This window comes from Sorex fumeus, unplaced genomic scaffold (assembly GCF_029834395.1).
Source record: "Sorex fumeus unplaced genomic scaffold, SorFum_2.1 ptg000047l, whole genome shotgun sequence".
Classification (NCBI taxonomy): domain Eukaryota; kingdom Metazoa; phylum Chordata; class Mammalia; order Eulipotyphla; family Soricidae; genus Sorex; species Sorex fumeus.
Window position 1 is genome coordinate 26,479,463 of NW_026606104.1, and position 22,117 is coordinate 26,501,579.

General features: G+C 40.0%; 1 protein-coding gene across 1 annotated transcript in view; it reads right to left on the minus strand.

The window, feature by feature from the left end:
* MSH4 (mutS homolog 4) overlaps positions 1-22,117 on the minus strand; it is a 122,997-nt gene that overhangs the window by 69,674 nt on the left and 31,206 nt on the right. The window contains exon 8 of the mRNA XM_056122899.1: positions 5,048-5,220. Coding sequence (XP_055978874.1) covers positions 5,048-5,220 — 173 coding nt within the window. The remainder of the gene's footprint in view (positions 1-5,047; positions 5,221-22,117) is intronic.

A 22,117-nucleotide genomic window follows, 5' to 3' on the forward strand; every position in this document is an offset into this window, starting at 1 on the left:
ACTCCAAAGAAGTAGCAATAACCTCCTTTGTAGATCACAGAAACAAAGAAAAACAGTAAAATTCAATAAGAAAAATTATTTAGCAGGATTGTATAAATTGGAGACAAAATAAGAAATTATATAAATTGGAGAAGAATAGTGGCCTGTGTTTGATCCCTGGTAGTAATTTGTTATCCAAAGCTTCTGGTTGTAATGTCCAAGCATTGAGCCAGGAGTTGCCCCCGAGAAACACTGCATTAAAAAGTATTTATTTCCAAGGCCAGCGATGTAGCTCAGTTATATGGCACATATCTCATATATCGAAGGACCAGATTTTATTCCTGACACCACTCAGAACAAAACTGCAAAATCCACATACCTCTTCACTCCTATCTCTAACCCCCTAGTTATAAAAAGTCTACATTTTAACCTTCAAAAAAATGCCTCCATAAAAAAAAAAACGGAAAGAAAGAAGGACAGAGATGAGGAAAAGCTACATGAGAGCACTGTAGGACTATAGCACTGTCTTCTCATTGTTCATCGATTTTCTACAGCGGGCACCAATAACGTCTCCACTGTGAGACTTGTTACAGTTTTTGGCATACCAAATACATCACGGGGAGCTTGCCAGGCTCTGCCGTGGGGGTGGAATACTTGGTAGCTTGCTGGGCTCCCCGAGAAGGGGTAGAGGAATTGAACCCATGAAGGCCGCATACCCTCTTTACTATCACTCCAGCCCACATTCAGTATACATATATATATCAATGATATAGATCATATATATCGATATATATCAAATATATCAATATTAATATATATATTATTCAGTACATTTTTGTGAATCAAAATCCAACTGACTACTGCTACATGAGAGCAATTTTTTTGTTTTGCTTTGGTTTGCTTTTTGGGTCACACTCAGTGATGCTCATGGGTTACTCCTGGCTTTGCACTCAGGAATTACTCCTAGCGGTGGTTGGGGGACCATGTGGGATGCTGGGGATGGAATCTGGGTCAGCCGCCTGCAAGGCAAACCCCTACCTGCTGTACTATCGCTCCAGTCCCAAGGGCAAAATTTTAAGCAAAGTCCTTTAACAACGTAACTTCAGCAGATCTCGTAGAAAATGACTGTATAGTAATTTTACCAAAACATATGAGTTAGCTAGGCTTTCATACTCTGACAGCGTTCAGGTATTTATGAGCTACGAAGTCTCTAGTACTCTTTGCTTGACAGTAAAAGATTCTGATAGACTGCAGATAAACATCCAAAGAAAGTCCAGGCATAAAATTAGAAGTAAAAGCATACAGAGCAGGGAAAAGGGAAGAAAGAAAATTACAAAAGACCCAGAAGGACTCTTACAGAGACCACAATGTCTGCTACAGTCTCAGCCCAACAGGAGGCACATAAACAACACTGCAGATGACTGAGTTATAAAGATAGTGACTGCAAAAACAAATTTTTCAATAAGTTTGTCTCTGAATGAAAGAGAAAGAAGTTGGAAGTTACAATATAAAGTCCAGGAATTGTTTTCATAAATAAATAAAAAGATGTAAGGAGGAGAAAAAGATGACAGCTATGCAAGAGACAACAAATGCAGATGTCCAGAATCCAGACACAGATGGGAGAATTAGCTATAGGAATGGGACTTCCTATAGCTAATAGAAAGGAAGAGAAAAATGATTGAGTAAAACTGACTACTTAATCCCTGAAAAACCCTTATCATCTGGAAAAGATGGTTGAAGTGGTTGAAGCTTGACTAACATTATTGAGTGACTTTTAATATTTCTAGCACCTATGTATGACATTGAATACCAGATACTTAAATAGATCAACAAGACATTGCTATAAACAATGGAAGCATTATTATTTAATCATAACCTTTTTGCACCTTTTTAAATTACCAATAAATGCATTTGAATATAGAGAAAATGTGACTATACAACATTGAAAATTTAGACACAGTCAGTATTATCCAAGGATTTTAAAAGATTTATATTGGGGCTGGAGCGAAAGAACAGCACAGCAGGTAAGGCATCTGCCTTGCACGTGGCCGACCCGGGTTTGATTCCCAGCATTCCATATGGTACCCCCCTGAGCACCCCACCAGGAGTAATTGCTGAGTGCAGAGCCACGACCCCTGTGCATCGCCAGGTTTGACCCAAAAAGCAAAAAAAAAAAAGTATACAAGTCAAAGGTATTTGGGGGCTAGATAGTTAATACAGGGGTTAAGTCACTTTCCTTGTATGTAGCTGACCCCAGTTCAATCAACAGAACCATATACAGCTCCCTGAATACTGCCAGCAGTGACCTCTGAACACAGAACTAGAAGTAAGCCCTGATCACTGCTGGGTATGGTCCCAAAACAAAAAATAAACAGAATGATTAAGGTATTTGGGAATTCAAGAATGTAGTTCAGGAACCAGCCCTTCTCCCCCATCCCAATGAGATCCCGAGTTGCCATCAACAAATGGCTCCTCTGGCTGCTTATCGAGGTCCTTAATGGCCATGATCCCAGGGGCATACAAACCAATCTCGGAATCCAGTGGCTTTCAGAAGAAAGTTAAGCCCTCCAGACTTAACTGCTGAAACAGCAGAATTCCAAACATCATATGCTCTTCATAATCAGCAACAGAAAACAAATTATCTAATGATGCCTTTTTGGCAGGTCTGATTGTTGGGGGAAAATTCCAAATAATAATTCTGGGTCTTTTTTAGAAATACTGAATATAATCAAAGTAGAGAGAGTAAAGTGGAAATCATCTACCACACAGGCAGGGGGAGAGGTGGGATTGGGTATATGCTGGGGTTCTTGGTGTTGGAAAATGTACACTGGTGAAGTGATGGGTGTTTGATTATTGTATGACAGAGACTTAAACCTAAAAGCTTTGTAACTGTTATCATGGTGATTCAATTAATAAAAATAACTTAATTAAAAGAATTTTTAAAAATGTAGTTCAGTGGTAGAATACAAGTTTTACTTATATGAGGCCCTGAGTTTGACCCACAGAACCAAAATAAGAAAAAAAAACCTAATTAGAGTATAAAACAACTTATACATTCAGGTTATAAAATATCTTCATGTAATACTTAGGATCCCAGTAAAATTCTTGCAAGCAGAAACATAGGGTGACCCTGGTAATGTATACGGTAATGTATACTGAAAACAACATTATCTAGAAACTAAACCAGACCAAAGTCATGAAAGACTCCGAGACTCAAGACACATCTGAGGAGACCTGGAAAACCACTCAGACGCAGGATTACAGGCCCTGAGTATTGCAGACACCCTGGAAGAAGAGGCCCTGCCACATTAAAAAAAAAAAAAGCCACTCTAACAATATTTTTAAAAGGCCATCAATAACTCCAACCAAGGTTGGCAACTACCCTTTGGCATCTACCCTCACAACAGGCTTTGGGGAGAAGGAAAAATTCACATAAATGAATTTGGCAGAAGAAAAGGCACCTCTTTTTCCCACATCTCTGCCTGAGTAACGTTCCACATTCCGCTGCAGATCTATTTGTGATGTGTTCTCTCTCTCTCTCTCTCTCTCTCTCTCTCTCTCTCTCTCTCTCTCTCTCTCTCCTTTCTCTCTCACACACACCTCTCTTTTTCTCTCTCTCTTCTCTTCTTTCTCTTCCTCTCCCTCTCGCTCCATCCCTTTCCTGCCCCCTTCTCCCTTCTCCCCCCCCCCCACCTCATTTCCCAAATAAACTGATTTTACTATTTATCCCCTCCTTAAATTATTTTCCTTGAGTGAGGATGACAGACCTGTAAAAGCTTGGGTAAAGTTTAGGCCTGATTTTTCTTTTCTGCAAAGACCAATTATTTGCTCCAGCCTAAATTCCACAGCTCTCAGAGAAAACAGGCAGCTGGGATCATTTCTCATATTGGGCATACTGATGGTGGGGTGAAGACATAAGGTCTGTACCCTACAGGTGCTCATAGTAGACTTTCATCAGTTCTAAACTTCTCCAGGCACACCCCTCCCCCAGATGACTAAGGTAGATAGAGAGGAAAGTGGTAGATACCCTTCTCAAGGGTATCATGTCTCTCCCCACTTCACATAAGTTACTGAAGAAATCCAGTCATCTCTCCCATCTCAAAAAGAATGTAGTAGTTAGGTAATCAAGTTTGGAAGACAGATAAACTACTAGAAACCAGGATTCACATTAGAACCGAAGCATAAAAATTGTCCTTCTTCTGGGGCCGGAGCGATAGTACAGTGGGTAGGGCGTTTGCCTTGCATGCGTTCGACCCAGGTTCGATCCCCGGCATCCCATATGGTCCCACAAGCACCGCCAGGAGTAACTCATGAGTGCAGAGCCAGGAGTAACCCCTGAGCATCACTGAGTGTGACCACAAAAAAAAAAAACTGTCCTTCTATCTTCCAAATTGCATTAATTTTATTTAAGAACTAAATTGCACTTCTGTGTCATTAATTTAAAAGACAGGAGCTAAGTATAATTTTCTTACCTCATATTATGGTGGAGTTGTATTCCTTCAAAAGGTATTTGAAGGGAGCCACACCCAGTGAAGCTAAAGGATTACTTCTGGCTCTGCACTCAAAAATTACTCCTGTGAGCGGGCAGGTGGCCATATGGGATGGCAGGGATCTAACCCAGGTCAGCCATGTGCAAAGCAAGTGCCCAACCTACTGTATTATTTCTCCACCTCCCTCCAAAAGATATTTTGGTGTCTTAACCCTGATACCTGTGATTATGACTGTATATGGAAATTGGATTATTGCAGATAAAAGTTAAGGTTATTAAGATTGGTCTTAATTCAACATAGCTGGCATCCTTATAAGACAATATAGGGGCAGATAGATAGTACAGGACAGGGTAAAGGTGTACAGTCACTTTGGCTGACTTTATTTAAACACCATGACTTACAGAGTTGTCCAATCCTTGGCACTACATATGGCTCCCTAAGCACTATTAATGGTAAATCCTTAGCACCGAATCAGGAATAGCCTCTCGTACCACTGAGTGTAGCACAAATAACCCTCCAAAAAAGACACTATATGTATTTTAATATTTATTATATAAAACTAGGTAATATTCACTTACCTGACTGAAGTCCAAAAAAAAGTTCCTCATCTTGAAGTAGTTCCTGAACACAATCTAACCTCATATTAATGGTTTCAATATCAACTAGAGGTTCTAATATATTAGAACGAAGTCTTCTACTCCCTCCAGGAGTTTTAGTGTAATTTAGAACACCAAATAGGGTATGATTATTCCTTCAAAAACACAAGTTAGAAAAAATTCATTAGGAATACAAAAGAAGGCCATACAAAGACCCAGCAGTCACTCCCACACTCCAAAGCCACTGCCAGGCTCCAGCCAGACCCCAACACCTCAGGACTGAGTGCCACAGAAAACCTAATTTGCTAGAATCCTCAGTACCTGGATCTTTGTGGCTGAAAACTCCAGGCCTTCTTGGATTCTGGATGGCTGACCTTCCCCCACATCCCCCGGGAAGATCTGGCAGTCAGGCCCATACCCCACTGCTGCTGCCAAGTAAGATCCTCTACTGGCCTTGTTCCAGAGACTCATAAATCTCGAAAGAGATTAACTAGCTGAACAAATTTCTCGAGCACCTGTTCCTGACTAAGACCTCCAAGGCAATCTCAGAAGAGGGTGGGCCAGTTCCTGCCCAAACAAAGCTCTCCCACACCCCAACCCGCCACCATGCCTCTGGCCAGACTGCCCAGGTAAATATTCTGAATTTTTTGGAATGACATCGCCAAACTCTACAACACTTATATCCCAGTAGTAGCATATCACATTGGATGGGAATGTAACACAGAAGCGAGCCAATCCTGACTAACAAAAACATTAACACAGAAGCTTGGAAACATTAACAACAGCTTAGTAAACCCTCCAACAATGACTTAATGTCCCCATGGTGAGATACAATAATTTTGCAAATTTTCTTCTACAGAAGCATTTTTTTATTGTTCTGTTAGCCATTTAATGGTAACAAACAATATAAAATGAATTAATGTTGGCCCACAATGAGGGCAGGCTTTAGGGGTGGTTGAGAAAATGGAAACAATGGTGGAGGAAAGGTGATAGTGGTAGTGGGATTGGTGTTGGAATACTGAATGTCTGTAACAAAACATTGTGAACAACTTTGTAAACAATGGTGTTTAAATAAAGTGGGGGGAGAATACAAAAGGGCAAGAGCAATATTATCAGGAGATAACAAATAATAGGATCAGAAAGTAAAGCACTTGCCTTGCAAACAGATAACTCTGATTCAATCCCCAGCACCCCATATGGTCCCCCAAGTGTTACAAAAGTTATCCCAAAGCATAGGGCCAGGAGTAAGCCTTACCATTGCCAGCTGTTGGCCCCCAAACAGAAATAAGTATTTGATTCTCAGCAACCTGACCTCCTCCCACCACAAAAACAAAAGTAAAAAAACAAACAGAAAAAAAATCAGTACAGCCAGTGTAAGTATTTGCTACAGAAATGAATGGGAACATCAGAGTTATTCAGATACTTTAGTATGTAGTATCTTTTTGTTTGTTTCTTGTGCTGTATCCAGCAGTGCTGGAGGTCACTCCCACTTCTGGCAGTCCTCTGGAGACCATGTGATTCAATCCAGGTATTGAACCTGGATCTCCTGCATAAAAAGCATACTTTGTATGTGCTCAGTCCCTGAGATATTTCTCCAGCACAGGTAGAATCTTTTAACCTACTATTCCTTGGTTCAAGTATATGAAAAGACTCCACAGAAAGATTTCTCATTTTTGTGGAGGAGATTTCTCTCTTCACAAACTCCTAGAAATCAAACATTTTATAATTTACTATATAACAGAATTCAAGTAATATTTGGCAATAATAAACGATAAAGCATAAAAATCGAATAAAGTATAAATAAAGCATAAAACACCTTGTAATAATTATCAGACTTTTGGCTACTGACTTTCTATATTAGCCTATATTATTATAAAATATAAATTAGAGGCTGGAGCAATAGTACAGCAGGTAGGTGTTGATCTTACATGCAGCTGACAGAGTTCTATTTCCAGCACCACATATGGTCCCCTAAGCCAGCCAGGAGTGATCCCTGAGTTCAAAGCTCAGGAATAAGTTTCAATCACAGTCAGGTGTGCCCCCCCCCCCACACACACACAAAAGGAAAGAAATTAGTTACAGAGCAATTCTTACAGATAATACTATTTTAAACATTTTTACATAGCAAAAGATATATTACTTTTACTAACCAGGAAAGGAAAAATTAAATATAATTAACTATAAGTTCCTTTTGAATAGGCTCAATGGGCTGAAACTCAAGGAGTCCTGGTTTTACCCTCATCACTGCATGGTCCTCTAAGAGCTGCCAGACACAACATCTGAGCATATAACCAGTAATAGCTCCCAAGTGTGGCCCCAAAATCAAAACACAATTAACAACAATAAAAACAACAACAAAAAAAGGGTATAAGTTCAGCAATAGTGTAAGAGGTAAAGCACTTGCCCTGCATACAGTTAACCAGTTCATCCCCATACCACATATGGATGTCCAAAGTACTGTCAGAGATCACTCCTGAATACAAAAAAAATAGGAAAAACCTCTGAGCATTACAAGAGTATGGCTGAAAGAAGGGGACAAAATAGTATAATTTTATTTTATTTATTTATTTATTTGCTTTTTGGGTCACACCCAGCGATGCTCAGGGGTTATTTCTGGCTCTGCACTCAGGAATTACTCCTGGCGCTGCTTGGGAGACCATATGGGATGCCGGGGATCGAACCGAGGTCAGCCACGTGCAAGGCAAACGCCCTACCCACTGTGCTATAGCTCCGGCCCAACAGTATAATTTTAGACTGTCATTATTCATTGGAATTACAAAGAGCTGAGTTTACTATGGATGGATAATACTACTGCTTTTACTTTTACTAAAAGTAGCTACCAACCTTACCTAAATTGATCTATGTTTTTCCTAATAATTAAAATACTGATTAAATAATAAACAAAATTATATGTTTAGATTTTTAATTTTTAAATATTAAATCTCTAAAAATTCTCATAAAGAAAGGTGAAACCCTCCCTCTCCCAGGTCAGTTGAATAACTGGACCACTTCCCCCACGCCCATGCCCCAAGCGTTCTCTCGGACCCTGGGCCGTCCACTGTCCCCACCTTCCTCTCTGTCCTCAATGCCACACCTGGTTCTCTCCCTCTCCCAGGTCAGTGAATAACTGGATGGGGACACCATTTCCCCCGCGCCCGTACCCCCCACCACCAGGCACCTGTAGGGGGCATGGCCTCTGCAGAAGTGGGAATGGCCTATTTTGGAGGAGGCAACCACTCACTTGGCCACAGTTATTTTCCCTCTTCCCAGCACTCTGGACTCACATCTTCATCTTCATCACCTAATTCTGTGGAAAATATCCTGGCCATTTCAAACACTCTAGGTCAATAATCCAGTAGCTCTTCCAATTGTACCAAAATACTGGAGGGTACAAGAAGCTCTATAAGCCCACTATAAAACACATCCCCCAAAAGCTTCACTAGAGACCTCACAGAAGTCGCTGAGGAGCACCTGAGAGGACAGTGAAACTGTAGAAGAGAGAAAAGGTAACCACCATCGACCAAACTCATCTAGAACCCTTTCTTGCAACTAGAGGGGATTACTGATAGTGAACTGGAAGGTCCCACCTCCATACTACTACAAAAACATGAAGAAACAGCGAAAATCCCCACCACAAGGAGAGGATAATGAAAAGGGTCCAGATGCCTCAACAAGCATTACCCACAAAAACAATCCCCCCAATAAAGAATTCAGAGACAAAATGTTGAAGATGTTCAATGAACTCAAATGATGAAACAGACATCCAATAAATTAAAGGAGGCCATGCAAGAAACAATTGAACAGGCCACCAAGAAAATACAGGAAGAAATGAGAGCAGAAATTAAAAAGCTACAAAATGAAGTGTCATGAATAAAGAACTCGGCAGATGAAATTAAAAACTCAGTGGGTGCCGTCAATAGTAGAATGGCTACAACCAAAAACAGAATCAGCGAACTTGAAGATGAACTTCAGGAAGCTTATAGGCAACAACAAACAATGGGAAAAAGATCTCAAAATAGCTCCTAGGCGAATCAGAGACCTAGGGGATGATTTCAAGAGGAACAACATTAGAATCATCGGAGTACCAAAAGAACAGGGAGACAATCCCAATGAAAAAGCCACAGTTTAAAATATCATTGCTGAAGGGACCTCAAAATAGCTCTACAGAGAATCAGAGTCCTAGGAGATGATTCCAAGAGGAACAACATTAGAATCATGGGACTACCTGAAGCTCAGGGAAACAATCCCAACGAAAAAGACACCATCAAGCAAATCATTGCTGAAAAATTCCCAGAGCTCCACAATACAGCCATTCAGGTTCAAGGAGCCCAAAGGGTGCCAGCTAAAAGAGACCTGAACAAAAACACTCCAAGACATATCATAGTTAGAATGATCGATGCTGCTGATAGAGACACAATACCGCAAGCAGCAAGGGCAAAGAAGGAAATCACATACAAAGGAGCACCCCTTAGATTCACAGCAGACCTAACAGAGGAAACCCTCCAAACCCGGAGGCAGTGGTGAGATATCGTCAAAAAACTCACTGAAATGAATGCTTCACCAAGAATACTCTATCCGGCTAAACTCTCCCTCAAAATCGAAGGAACAGTACACTATGTTCTAGATAAACAGCAGCTCAGGAACTTCAAAGACTCAAAACCAAACCTAAAACAAGGGCTAAAGAGGCTACTATAAGACAAGACAAACCCTACAACCACAACACACCCGCACAGAAAGATGACACAAAAACCCATAACCATACTATCTCAATGTCAATGGTCTAAATTCACCATTTAAGAGACAAAGAGTGGCAAAATGGATACAGAGACAGAACCCAACATTCTGCTGCCTACAAGAAACTCATCTCAACAGCCAGAGCAAACACAGACTCAAAGTCAAAGGATGGAAAACAATCCTGCAATCACACAGCTCCTTCAAAAAAGCTGGGGTGGCCATACTAGTATCCGACAACATTAATTTCACCTTGAAAAAGATTAGAAGGGACAGAGAAGGCTATTTTCTCTTCATCAAGGGATACGTACAACAGGAAGAAGTCACACTCTTAAATGTATATGCACCTAATGAGGGAACAGCTAAATATTTAAAACAACTGCTAACAGATTTTAAGGAGGACATCGCTACCTACACAATAGTACTTGGAGACTTCAACATCGCCTTATCAACTCTTGATAGATCAACAAGAACAAAACCCAGCAAGGAATTATTGGCTGTGAAAGAAGAAATAGAAGAGAAAGGGCTTATAGGCCTATACAGGGATTTACACCCCCAAAAGAAAGAATACACATTCTTCTCCAGTGCGCATGGAACATTTTCCAAAATAGACCATGTGCTAGGACACAAAACATACCTCAACAGAATCAAGAAGATAGAAATAGCATCAGCCATCTTTTCAGACCATGACACACTGAGGATAGAAGTGAATCACACACAGACACGGAGAACCAAATCAAACACCTGGAAATTAAACAACTCGATGCTGAACAACGAGAGGGTCAGTAACGAAGGCAAGGGCGAAATAACTGAAACTCAAGCACAAAAATTTGTAAGTCTACAACTGTACCTCATGGTGTTTCACTAATAAAAATTAACAAATAAAAAAATAAAAAAAAGAAATAAAAGGGTACCAAATGTGCCCAGGCAAAAAAAAAAGATACCTGGAAATAAAAAATGAGAATGAAGACACAAACTACCAGAACTTATGGGATGCAGTGAAAGCTGTATTAAGGGGAAAATTTACAGCTCGGCAAGCATATCTTGGGTCTGTAGAAACGATGCACATAAACAACTTGACCTCACAGCTCAAGACCTTAGAAAAGGATCAGCAGAAAGACCCTAAATTAGGCAGAAGGAAAGAGATCATAAAACTTAGAGCAGAAATCAACGACATGGAAAACAAAGAAACAATCCGAAAGATCAATGAAACCAAGAGCTGGTTCTTCAAGAAAATAAATAAGATAGATAAACCACTAGCAACACTCACAAAGAAACAGAGAGAGAGAGCCCTAATAAATCAAATCAGAAATAAGAATGAGGATATCACAACAGAAACTAAAGAAATTCAAGAGATCATCAGAGACTACTTTGAAAGTCTGTATGCCACGAAACAAGAGAACCTAGAAGAAATGGATAAATTCCTGGATTCCTATCATCTCCCAAAGCTGAATCAACAAGATATAGAGTACCTGAATAGACCTATTCACATCATGAAAATTGAAACTGTAATCAAAAGTCTTCCCAAAAACAAAAACCCAGGTCCAGATGGAATCACTAGAGAATTTTTCCAAACATTTAAAGAGGACCTACTGCCAGTTCTTCTCAAGATTTTCCAGGAAACTGAAAAAACAGAAACTCTCCCAAACAGTTTCTATGAAGCCCATACCTCTCTAATACCAAAAGGAAACTAAGGAACCACAAGAAAAGAAAACTACAGACCAATATCCCTGATGAACACGGATGCGAATATTCTCAACAAAATATTAGCCAATAGAATTCAACAACTCATCAAAAAGATCATACATCATGACCAAGTGGGATTCATCCCAGGGATGCAAGGATGGTTCAACATTCGGAAATCAATCAACATAATCCATCATATCAACAAAAGAAAAGATAAAAATCATGTGATCATATCAATAGATGCAGAGAAAGCATTTGACAAGATCCAGCACCCATTCATGATGAAAACCCTTGCCAAAATGGGGATAGAGGGGACTTTCCTCAATATAGTTAAAGTCATCTACCACAAACCTACAGCAAACATCATCCTCAATGGGGAAAAACTGAGACCCTTCCCCTAAGGTCAGGGAGAGATAAGGATGCCCACTCTCTCCACTACTGTTCAATATAGTACTGGAAGTACTTGCAATAGCGATTAGGCAAGAAAAAGATATTAAGGGCATCCAGATAGGGAAAGAAGAAATTAAGCTCTCACTATTCGAAAATGATATGATACTATACTTAAGAGAACCCTAAAACCTCTACCAAGAAACTCCTAGAAACAATAGGCTTGTATAGTAAAGTGGCAGGCTATACAATCAATACCCAAAAATCCATGGCTTTCCTATACGCAAATAGTGAAAGAGAAGAAAGTGACATGAAGAAAACAATCCCATTCACAATTGTGCCCCAGAAAATCAAGTACCTGGGAATCAGCTTAACTAAGGAAGTAAAGGACCTTTACAAAGAAAACTACAAAACGCTACTTCAGGAAATAAAAGAGGACACCAGGAAATGGAAAAAAAAAACCCTGTTCATGGATGGGGAGAATCAACATTGTCAAATGGCAATACTTCCCAAAGCACTGTACAAATTCAATGCAATCCCTATAAGGATACCCATAACATTCTTCAAAGAAATGGAGCAAACACTCCTGAAATTTATATGGAACAGTAAGCCCCCACAAATAGCTAAAGCAATTCTTGGGAAAAAGAAAATGGGAGGAATCAACCTACCTAACTTCAAGCTCTACTACAAAGCAGTAATAATTAAAACAGCATGGTACTGGAACAAAGGCAGAGCTGCAGACCAATAGAACAGAGTTGAATATACTGACATCTCCTCCCAAACATATAATCATCTAATCTTCGATAAGGGGCAAGGAAAGTGAAATGGAGCAGGGAAAGCCTCTTTAATAAATTGTGCTGGCAAAACTGGACAGCTACATGCAAAAAAGTGGGCTCAGATCTCTGCCTAACACCATGCACAAAAGTAAGATCGAAATGGATTTACGACCTCAACATCAGACCGGAATCCATAATGTTTATTGAAGACAAAGTTGGAAAACTCTCCATGATATTGAAGCTAATGGTATCTTCAAAAATGTCACGCCACTGGTCAAGCAAGTGAAAACAGAGATAGACAAATGGGAATATCTTAAACTAAGAAGCTTCTGCACCTCAAAAGAAACAGTGACCAAAAATACAAAGACAGCCTACAGAATGGGAAAGGATATTCACTAAATACACATCCGACAAGGGGTTGATATCAAGGATATACAAGGTACTGGTTGAACTCCACAAGAAGAAATCACCCAACCCTATCAAAACATGGGGCAAGGAAATGAACAGAAACTTTCACAAAGAAGAAATCCGAATGACTAAAAGGCACATGAGAAAATGCTCTACATCACTAATCATCAGAGAGATGCAGATCAAAACAACAATGAGATATCGTTTCACACCACAGAGACTGGCCCACATCCACAAGAACAAAAGCAACTGATGCTGGCGTGGATGTGGCGAGAAAGGGACCCTCCTTCACTGCTGTTGGGAATGCCGGCTGGTCCAACCCTTTTGGAAAACAGTATGGATGATTCTCAAAAAATTAGAATTTGATCTCCCATTTGACCCAGCTATAGCACTCCTGGGAATATATCCCAGAGAGGCAAAAAGGTATAGTCGAAGTGACATCTGCAATTGTTTGTTCATTGCAGTACTCTTTACAATAGCCAGAATCTGGAAAAAACCTGAGTGCCCGAAAACAGATGACTGGTTAAAGAAACTTTGGTACATTGACACAATGGAGTACTATGTAGCTGTTAGAAAAGATGAAGTTATGAAATTTACATACAAGTGGTACTACATGGAAAGTATCATGTTAAGCGAAATGAGTCAGAAAGAGCGGGATAGACACAGAAAGACTGCATTCATCTGGGGAACATAAAGCAACAAAATGGAAGACTAACACCCAGGAAGGACTGAGATTAGTACCAGGAATTTTGCTCCATGATTTGAAGGCCAGCCACATGTGCTAGGTGGAAAGGCAGCTCAGATAGAGAAGAGAGCACCAAATAAAGGGTGTTGTGAGACCCTCCCGGGGTGGGAGAAGCATACTAAAAGTAGTCTATAGACCAAAGATGATTGCCACTGAAGGCCCCTCTTGCAAAACACAGTACCCAAAAGAAGAGAGAGAGAACAAGGGGGAATGCCCTGCCACAGAGGTAGGGTGGGACTTGGGGGATGGGGGGTGGCAGGGATGCTGGGACCCGTGGTGGTGGAGGATGTGCACTGGTGGAGGGATGGGTACTTGATCATTGTATAACTGAAACCCAAGCACAAAAGTTTATAAGTCTATAACTGTACCTCATGGTGTTTCACTAATAAAAAAAATTAAAATAAATAAATAAATAAAATATCATTGCTGAAAAGTTCTCAGAGCTGGACAATTCAGGCATCCAGATCTAAGGAGCCCAAAAAGTGCCAGCTAAAAGAGACCCTAGTAAAAAGACTCCAAGACATATCATAGTTAGAATGATGGATGCCATGGATAGAGACACAATATTGAAATCAGCAAGGTCAAAGAAGAAAATCACATACAAAGGAGCACCCCTTAGATTTACAGCAGACCTATCAGAGGAAACTCTCCAAGCCCAAAGACAATGTTGGGATATAGTGAAAAAACTCAATGAAATAAACACATCACCAAGAAAACTTTATCCGGCTAAACTCTCATTCAAACTCGAAGGAATGATACACTATTTCATGGATAAACAACAGCTCAGGAACTTTATAGACTCAAAACCAAACTTATAAGAAGGACTAAAGGGGATACTGTAAGAAAAAAAAAACCTACAAGCACAACCAACCCCTACAGAAAGATGGCACAAAACCCCATGACAATAATCTCCCTCAATGTCAATGGTCCAAATGAACCAATCAAGAGACACAGAGTGGCAAAATGGATTCGGAAACTAAACCCAACATTCTGCTGCCTACAAGAAACACATCTGAACAGTTAGAGCAAACACAGACTCAAAGTCAAAAGATGGAAAACAATCCTGCAAGCAAACAACTCCCTCAAAAAAGCCGGAATGGCCATACTATTATCTGACAAGGTAGATTTCAGGTTGAAAAAGACTAAAAGGGACAGTGAAGGCCATTTTTTACTAACCAAGGGATAAGTACAGCAGGAATAAATCACACTTGTAAAAGGGTATGCGACTAATGAGAGACCAGCTAAGCACTTAAAACAACTGCTAGCAGATTTTAACAAGGGCGTTACAAGCAACACAATAGTAGTTGGAGACTTCAACACTGCCCTATCACCTCTAGATAGATCAACAAGATTAAAACTCAGCAAGGAAACACTGGCTTTGAAGGAAGAGATAGAGAGAGGGCTAACAGATGTATTCAGGGCTCTGAATCTCAAAAAGAAAGAATACACATTTTTTTCCAGTGCTCATGGATCATTTTCCAAAACAGATCACGTGCTGGGTCACAGAACATACCTCAATAGAATCAAGAAGATAGAAATTGTATCATCTATCTTTTCAGACCACAATGCACTGAAGATAGAAGTTAATCACGCACAGACACGGAGAACCAAATCAAACAAAATTAGAAATTTGAGCTCCCATTTAACCCTACAATACCACTTCTGGGAATATATCCCAGAGATGCAAAAAGGTATAGTAGAATTGACATCTGCACTTATATGTTCATTGCAGCACCGTTTGCAATAACTAAAATCTGGAAAAAACCCAAGAACAGATAACTGGTTAAGGAAACTTTGGTACATCTACACAATGAATACTATGCAGAGGTTAGAAAAGATGAAGTCATGAAATTTGCATATAGGTGGTTCAACATGGAAGGTATCATGTTGAGTGAAGTGAGTCAAAAAGAGAGAGACAAACACAGAAAGATTGTACTCATTTGTGGAATATAAGGTAACAGAATGGGAGACTAACACCCAAGAACAGTAGAGATAAGTACCAGGAGGATTCATAGCCTAGAAGCCAGCCACACCTGCTGGGGGAAAAGGCAGCTCAGATAGAGAAGGAACTAACAAGTAAAGAAAGGGTGCTAGGGGGGCCTGCTTGGGATGGAGATTCGGGCTAAAAGTGGACTATGGACCTAACATGATAGTCACTTAATACCTCTATTGCAAACTACAATACCTAAAAGGAGAGAAAGCACAAAAGGAAATACAATGCGACAGAGGCGAGGTGGGGTGGGGGATGCTATGGGCGTGGTGGGAGGGATACTGAAATCATTGGTGGTGGGGAATGGGCACTGGTGAAAGGATAGGTACTTGATGTTTGTGTAACTGGAACGCAAGCATGAAAGTTTGTACCTTATGGTGTTTCACTAATTAAAAAAAATTTTAAAAATAAAGGTGAAACCAAGCTAAGGATGTACAATGAATTGATAGAAACATTTAAACAACTTTTGCTTTAATCTGGTACTGAATTCAAGTATCAATTATTTAAAGTACTATCTAATTTCCATATTTTCTTTAATATTCTTAAAACTAAAATTCAAAATCATTTTAAGGTTTGTAGTTTTCAGTTGTATATGAAGATACATCGAATTGTTGAAAGCAAGAGCTCTAAGTTTCTCTGAGCTGACTCCTATTTTGTACTTGATCAACCACAGTACTACAAAGTTTTAGTTTCCTTGTGTATATCTTAAGGTTATAATGAAAATCACAATCTGAAGACTGTAGCACTTCTCACTATCTTAAACCATTTATTTTTTTTTTCATCTAAATAACTGGAGGAGGACAGTTTGGGGAACACCCAACAGTGTTCAGTGCTATCCCTGGCTCAGTGCTCAAGAGAGACCCCAGCAAAGTGAAGGGTGCTGTTTGTGGTACCAGGTCATGTCTACTACAGTCACATGCAAGTCAAGTGCCTTATGTTCTGCACAATCTCTTCAGCCTTCATTTACATAACTTTCATTTATATATTTACCAATCTATTTATCAAAACCTACTTCAAGAATACCTTTCCTCTCACCCTTTAATCACATACAATTATCCTCTCTGCTCTGATTGCACTTTTATGCACACTTTCACAGCACATGTTAATGATACTATCTATGTATCTCCTCCTTCAGACTATAATTCATAAAAAAGAAAAAGAAAGCAGGGGCTGGAGCGAGAATACAGTGAAAAGGGTGTTTGCCTTGCATGCGGCCAACACGGGTTTGATTCTCAGCATCCCATATGGTCCTCCGAGCACCGCCAGGAGTAATTCCTGAGTGCAAAGACAGAAGTAATCCCTGTGCATTGCCAGGTGTGATCCAAAAAGAAAAAAAAATGACAGGGCCAGAAATATAGCTGAAAAAAAAAGTTTATATGCTTGGCTTTTCATTAGCCCAATTTCAAACCCTGGCACAACATCATCCCCTGAGCACTGCAAGAAACGGCCCTGAGCCCAAATGGGTATAGCCCCACCAAAAAAAACAAAACAAAACAAAACAAATCGAAAAATCGGGAGGGGAAATGGGGCTGGAGAGATAGTACAGCAGGCAGAGTGTTTGCCTTGCATTTAGTCAATCCGGTTCAACCCCTAGCAAACTACAGGGTCCCCAAACACCACCAGGTGAAATGCTTTTATTCTTAATATAAATAATTTTTAAAACTTTACTTATTTATCTATGCTCCTGAGAGCAGAGACAAGAGGAACCCCTGAGTATGGCTGATGTGGAGGAAGGAAGGGACAAAGAAGGAAGGGAAGAAGTGAGGAAGGGTATGAAGGAGGGAGGGAGGGAGGGGGGAGGGAGGGAGGGAGGGAAGAAAGGAAGGATGGGAGGGAAGGAGGGAGGGAGGGAGGGAAGAAAGGAAGGATGGGAGGGAGGGAGAGAGGGAGGGAGGGAGGGAGGGAGGGAGGGAGGGAGGGAGGGAGGGAGGGAGGAAGACACCCCTAAATATTTTGGACACCCATTCCTGGGGACACCCATTCCTGGCTGAGACATCCAGGGAACCCCGGAGCAGGATGGGCCAGCTCCCACCCAAACAGAGCACTAGTGGCCACTTGTTCCCACACTCCAAAGTTGCTGCCATGCCCCTGGCCAGACCGCATCACCTTGGACTGAGCCTCACAGAGAAATTAACTTCCCCAGAATTCAAGTACCCAATGGGTCCCTCAATTCAAATCTCCGGGCTTTCTTGAAGTCGGGATGAACTAAATCCTCCCAATTTCCTATACGTCCAGAAGCCCTGGCAGTCAGTCACATCCATCCCTCCCCCCATCCAAAGCCACTGCCCACTTAAAAAATTAACTTCAACTGTACCACACAATTAAATATTCTGGATTTCCTGGAAAGACATATCCAAACTCTACAACAATGATAATCCAGTAGTAGCATGCCAGATTGGATGGAACAGAATGAAAATGAAAAATAATCTCAACTAACAAAAATACTAATACAGAAGGTTTAACCTGTAACAATATTTTATTAATACCTCATACAAAGTGTAGGTTTGTTCTTTCTCCCTGGCTGCAGGGAGCTTAGGTTTACTGGGTTACACCCATCACAGTGCTCCAGAGGCACGCTCATTCCTGTGTGTCTATCTTTAATCTCTTCTCTGTGGTCTGCTTCCTCATCCGATCAATCACCTTTATCTCCTAATCAGACTCTGTTGACTTGTAAGATCAGATCCTTTTAGGACACTGGATTTGTATTTGTAAGTGAAATATTGCTTTTCTCTTCTCTTTATGTCCTTTGCATAGTTACTTTAGAATAAAGTCCTTTTTGAATAGACACGGGAAGACAGTTAATGCTATGCTTTAGTAACTTTGGAGTTAACTAACCTCAAATAATATTCACTTCTAGGCATCTGTTTTCTTGACTTAAGCCTCAGTTGCCTTAGATCGTAGCACCCCAAAAGCAGGGTCCTGATGAGACTGGATGGACCCAGAGCAAGCTTTGAGCTACCCTCACATCAAAATTGGCCAGGCCAAGTGCCATAATACTAACTATAAGTTAAGAGCACAGTCATGGACAAATTCTGTCATGATCCAAAAACAACTGGACACGGAACCTGCTTAGGGTTAAGAAGGACTCACCTAGCCTGAGAACTGTAATCTGAAATGTTCCCAGGAGAGCCGCCCTATAAGTTTAGTTTATCTCTTACTGTGTCCTACAAAATTACTAATATTATTAAGAAGTAGAATTAGGATGAATGTTTAAATGGTTTTTCGACTAAGGAAAGGAGAAACACACCACTAGATGGTATTTTGCCCTTAGGCAGGTCATCTTGCTGGATAAGAATTTGTCCCTGAGGGAAGGACTTTACATCTGTTGATTGTATGACAATACCTATGTGTAACTGCTACCCCAACTCCTCATGATTTAGAGATATAACTAAGGCTGTAAGAGTAGGTAGGAAGAGAATCCACAGGGATGGAGAATCCGAAGAGTCCAGACAAGATTGGAATAAACTGCAACTGAGCACCAACCAGCCTAGCCCAGTTCCTCCTTTATCCTCCCATAACCATCAGCCATCCTGGGTCCTGGGGTGGAGGAATTGGCCTCAGACAACCAAACTCAGACTTTGAGAGAGCGCCATGTGTTTCATATTCATTTTTTGAATACAAAACAAAGACTTAATGTCTCCATGGTGAGACTACTTTTCTTCTAAGGGTGTATTTTTTGTTTATTCTGTTAGCAAATTATTGGTAACAAGCAATATAAAACAAATTATTATGGGTCTGCTATGGAAGCAGGCTTGAGGGGTGGTTCGGAAAATTGGAGACAAGGTGAAGGGAAGGTGAGAACAGTGTCGAGATTGGTGTTGGAATACTGAATGCCTGTAACAAATCATCATGAAAAACTCTGTAAACCACTAGTGGTGAAATAGTGGGAGGAAAAAATTTTACATATATAGGTCTTACCAAAATCATGTAAACTACAAAATATATTAGTACAGAATTTTTTTAAGTTTATTAATGACAAATACGGTCATTAATTACATTAATGACTATTACCATAATGAGATCCAAGTATAAAATAAAATTTAATGCAATATATTTTATATTCCAGAATTGAAAACTTGCTTATGTAAATGAGAATAGGCATTTTATTATATTGTATTAAATGGTTTTAATTTCCTTATTTATATAGGTGAAAATCACATAGCAATCACAAATTAGCTTTCACTGATTCATTTTCTGAGCATTATTTTTCCTATTCTCTGAATTTTGTTGGAGTAAGCAATATAAAATGAATGTTATATGACATTATAACATTAGGTTGGGTGGGAAACTAGGGATATTGGTGGAGAGAAGGTCACACTGGTGGTGTTGGAACACCAAATGACTGAAACAACTGTATTTTAAACAATTTTTTAAATAACAGTGTTTTCATAAAAAGTTTAAAAAAAATTTTCAATATAGTTATTCCTGGTTCTTTGCTCAGGATGATTCCTGAGGGCACTCAGGGAACCATACATAGTGCCAAGATTTTAACTGCTGTCAGCAACATTCAAATCAAGTGCTTTATCCTTTATCTCTTCTACTATCGCTCCAACTACACTGAAACTCATTCCTTTATAAGGCTGAATAATATTCTAATATATATATGTGTATATATACACATATATATATTAGGATAACACTGGTTTGTCCTTTCTCCCTTGCCACTGGGAGCTTACGGTTTATTGGGTCACACCCATCACAGTACTTCTGAGACACTCCCATTCCTCTATTTATCTGTAAAGTCTTCTCTATGCTCTCCCCACCAGTTAATCACCTTTTCCCCTAATCAGATTCTGTTAACTTGTAAGGTCAGATCCTTCTAAGAACACTGAACTTTTGTTGTAAGTTAAAATACTGCTTTTCCCCATCCTTTGCATAGTTTACTTTAAAGCAAAGTCCTCTTTGTATGGACACAGGAAGACAAAATTATGCTTTGTAACCTGGGAGTCAACTGACTCCTAACAATATTCTCCTAGACTTCTGCTTTCTTAACTTAATCCTCAGTTGCCCTTAGTTCCTAGCACCCCAAAAACAGGGTCCTGGCAAGGGACTGAATGGACCCAGGGCAAGCTGTGAGCTACCCTGGGATCGAAATGTTCCAGGACAAAGCACCACAATACTCAGCTATAGGTCAAGAGAATGGTCATGGACACACTCTGTCATGACCCAAAAGAGGTAACTGGGTAAGGACCCTGCTGGAGTTAGGAAAACTAACCTGACCTGAGGACTGTGGTCTGGAATATATAGTGAGATGTCCTCAGGAAGAACCAAACTTTAAGCTTGATATATCTCTTACTGTGCTCATGCAGAATGACATTGCTAGAAATATTAGAAGTAAATTTACTACAACTATTTAAGTAGATCACTAGTTGGGGAAAGAAGAAAGCAACACACCCTGAATGGAATCCACCCTTGAGCAGATCTCCTAGTAATCTGGAGAAATCTTCTTAGATGAGATTTTTGTCCTTGAGTTAATCTCCTGGAGGAGTGGCCTTACCTCTCTTTGTTGATTTGTTAATATTCAACCCCACCTTTGTATCCCCACCCTACATGATTTTTATATAAACTAGGATGTAAGTGGGCTGGGAGGCTGGAAGGAGAATGAGGGGGAAGCAAGAAGGTGAATTAAGGGGGCTTCAGAGAGAGAAAAGCAGAAGGGGAATCAGAGGAGAATGGAGAGGAGATTGGAACAAACTGCAATTGATACCAACCAGCCTGGCCCTTGCCTTCATTCACCTACCCATCATCGCTGGCCTTCCTCGGGGCTGAGGAAGCGGAGACCACTGAACACAGGCGCGGCAGACACAGACCCTCACGTGGCCCCCTCACAATTCTTTTAGTAAATACACATATATGTATACACACATATATTTAGTACGATTTTTATTTTGTATATACACACACACCTCATTTTGTTTATTCAGACACTCACTAGTAAACATTTGGTTTCTATCTTTTAGTTGCCATGAATATTGCTATGAACACTAGCGTGCAAGTATCTGAGTCCTACTATCAATTCTTTTAAGCAGAACATAAATTATCACATTATACAGCAATTTAACTTCTCTTTAAGTTTTGGAATATTTGCAGTGTTCTCCAAAGTAACCAGACCTCTTTGTATTTACATCAGTAATGCACCAATGTTCCATTTTCTCCATATCCTTGATTCCACTTATTTTTAAATTTACTTTAATTTACCCATATTAATGAGTATGCAGTGATATCTAATTATGACTTTGATTTGCATTTCCCTAATGACTAGTGATACCAAGCATCTTCTCATGCATTTTCTCATATCATTTGTATATATCTTTTTTCTTTTTTGAAAA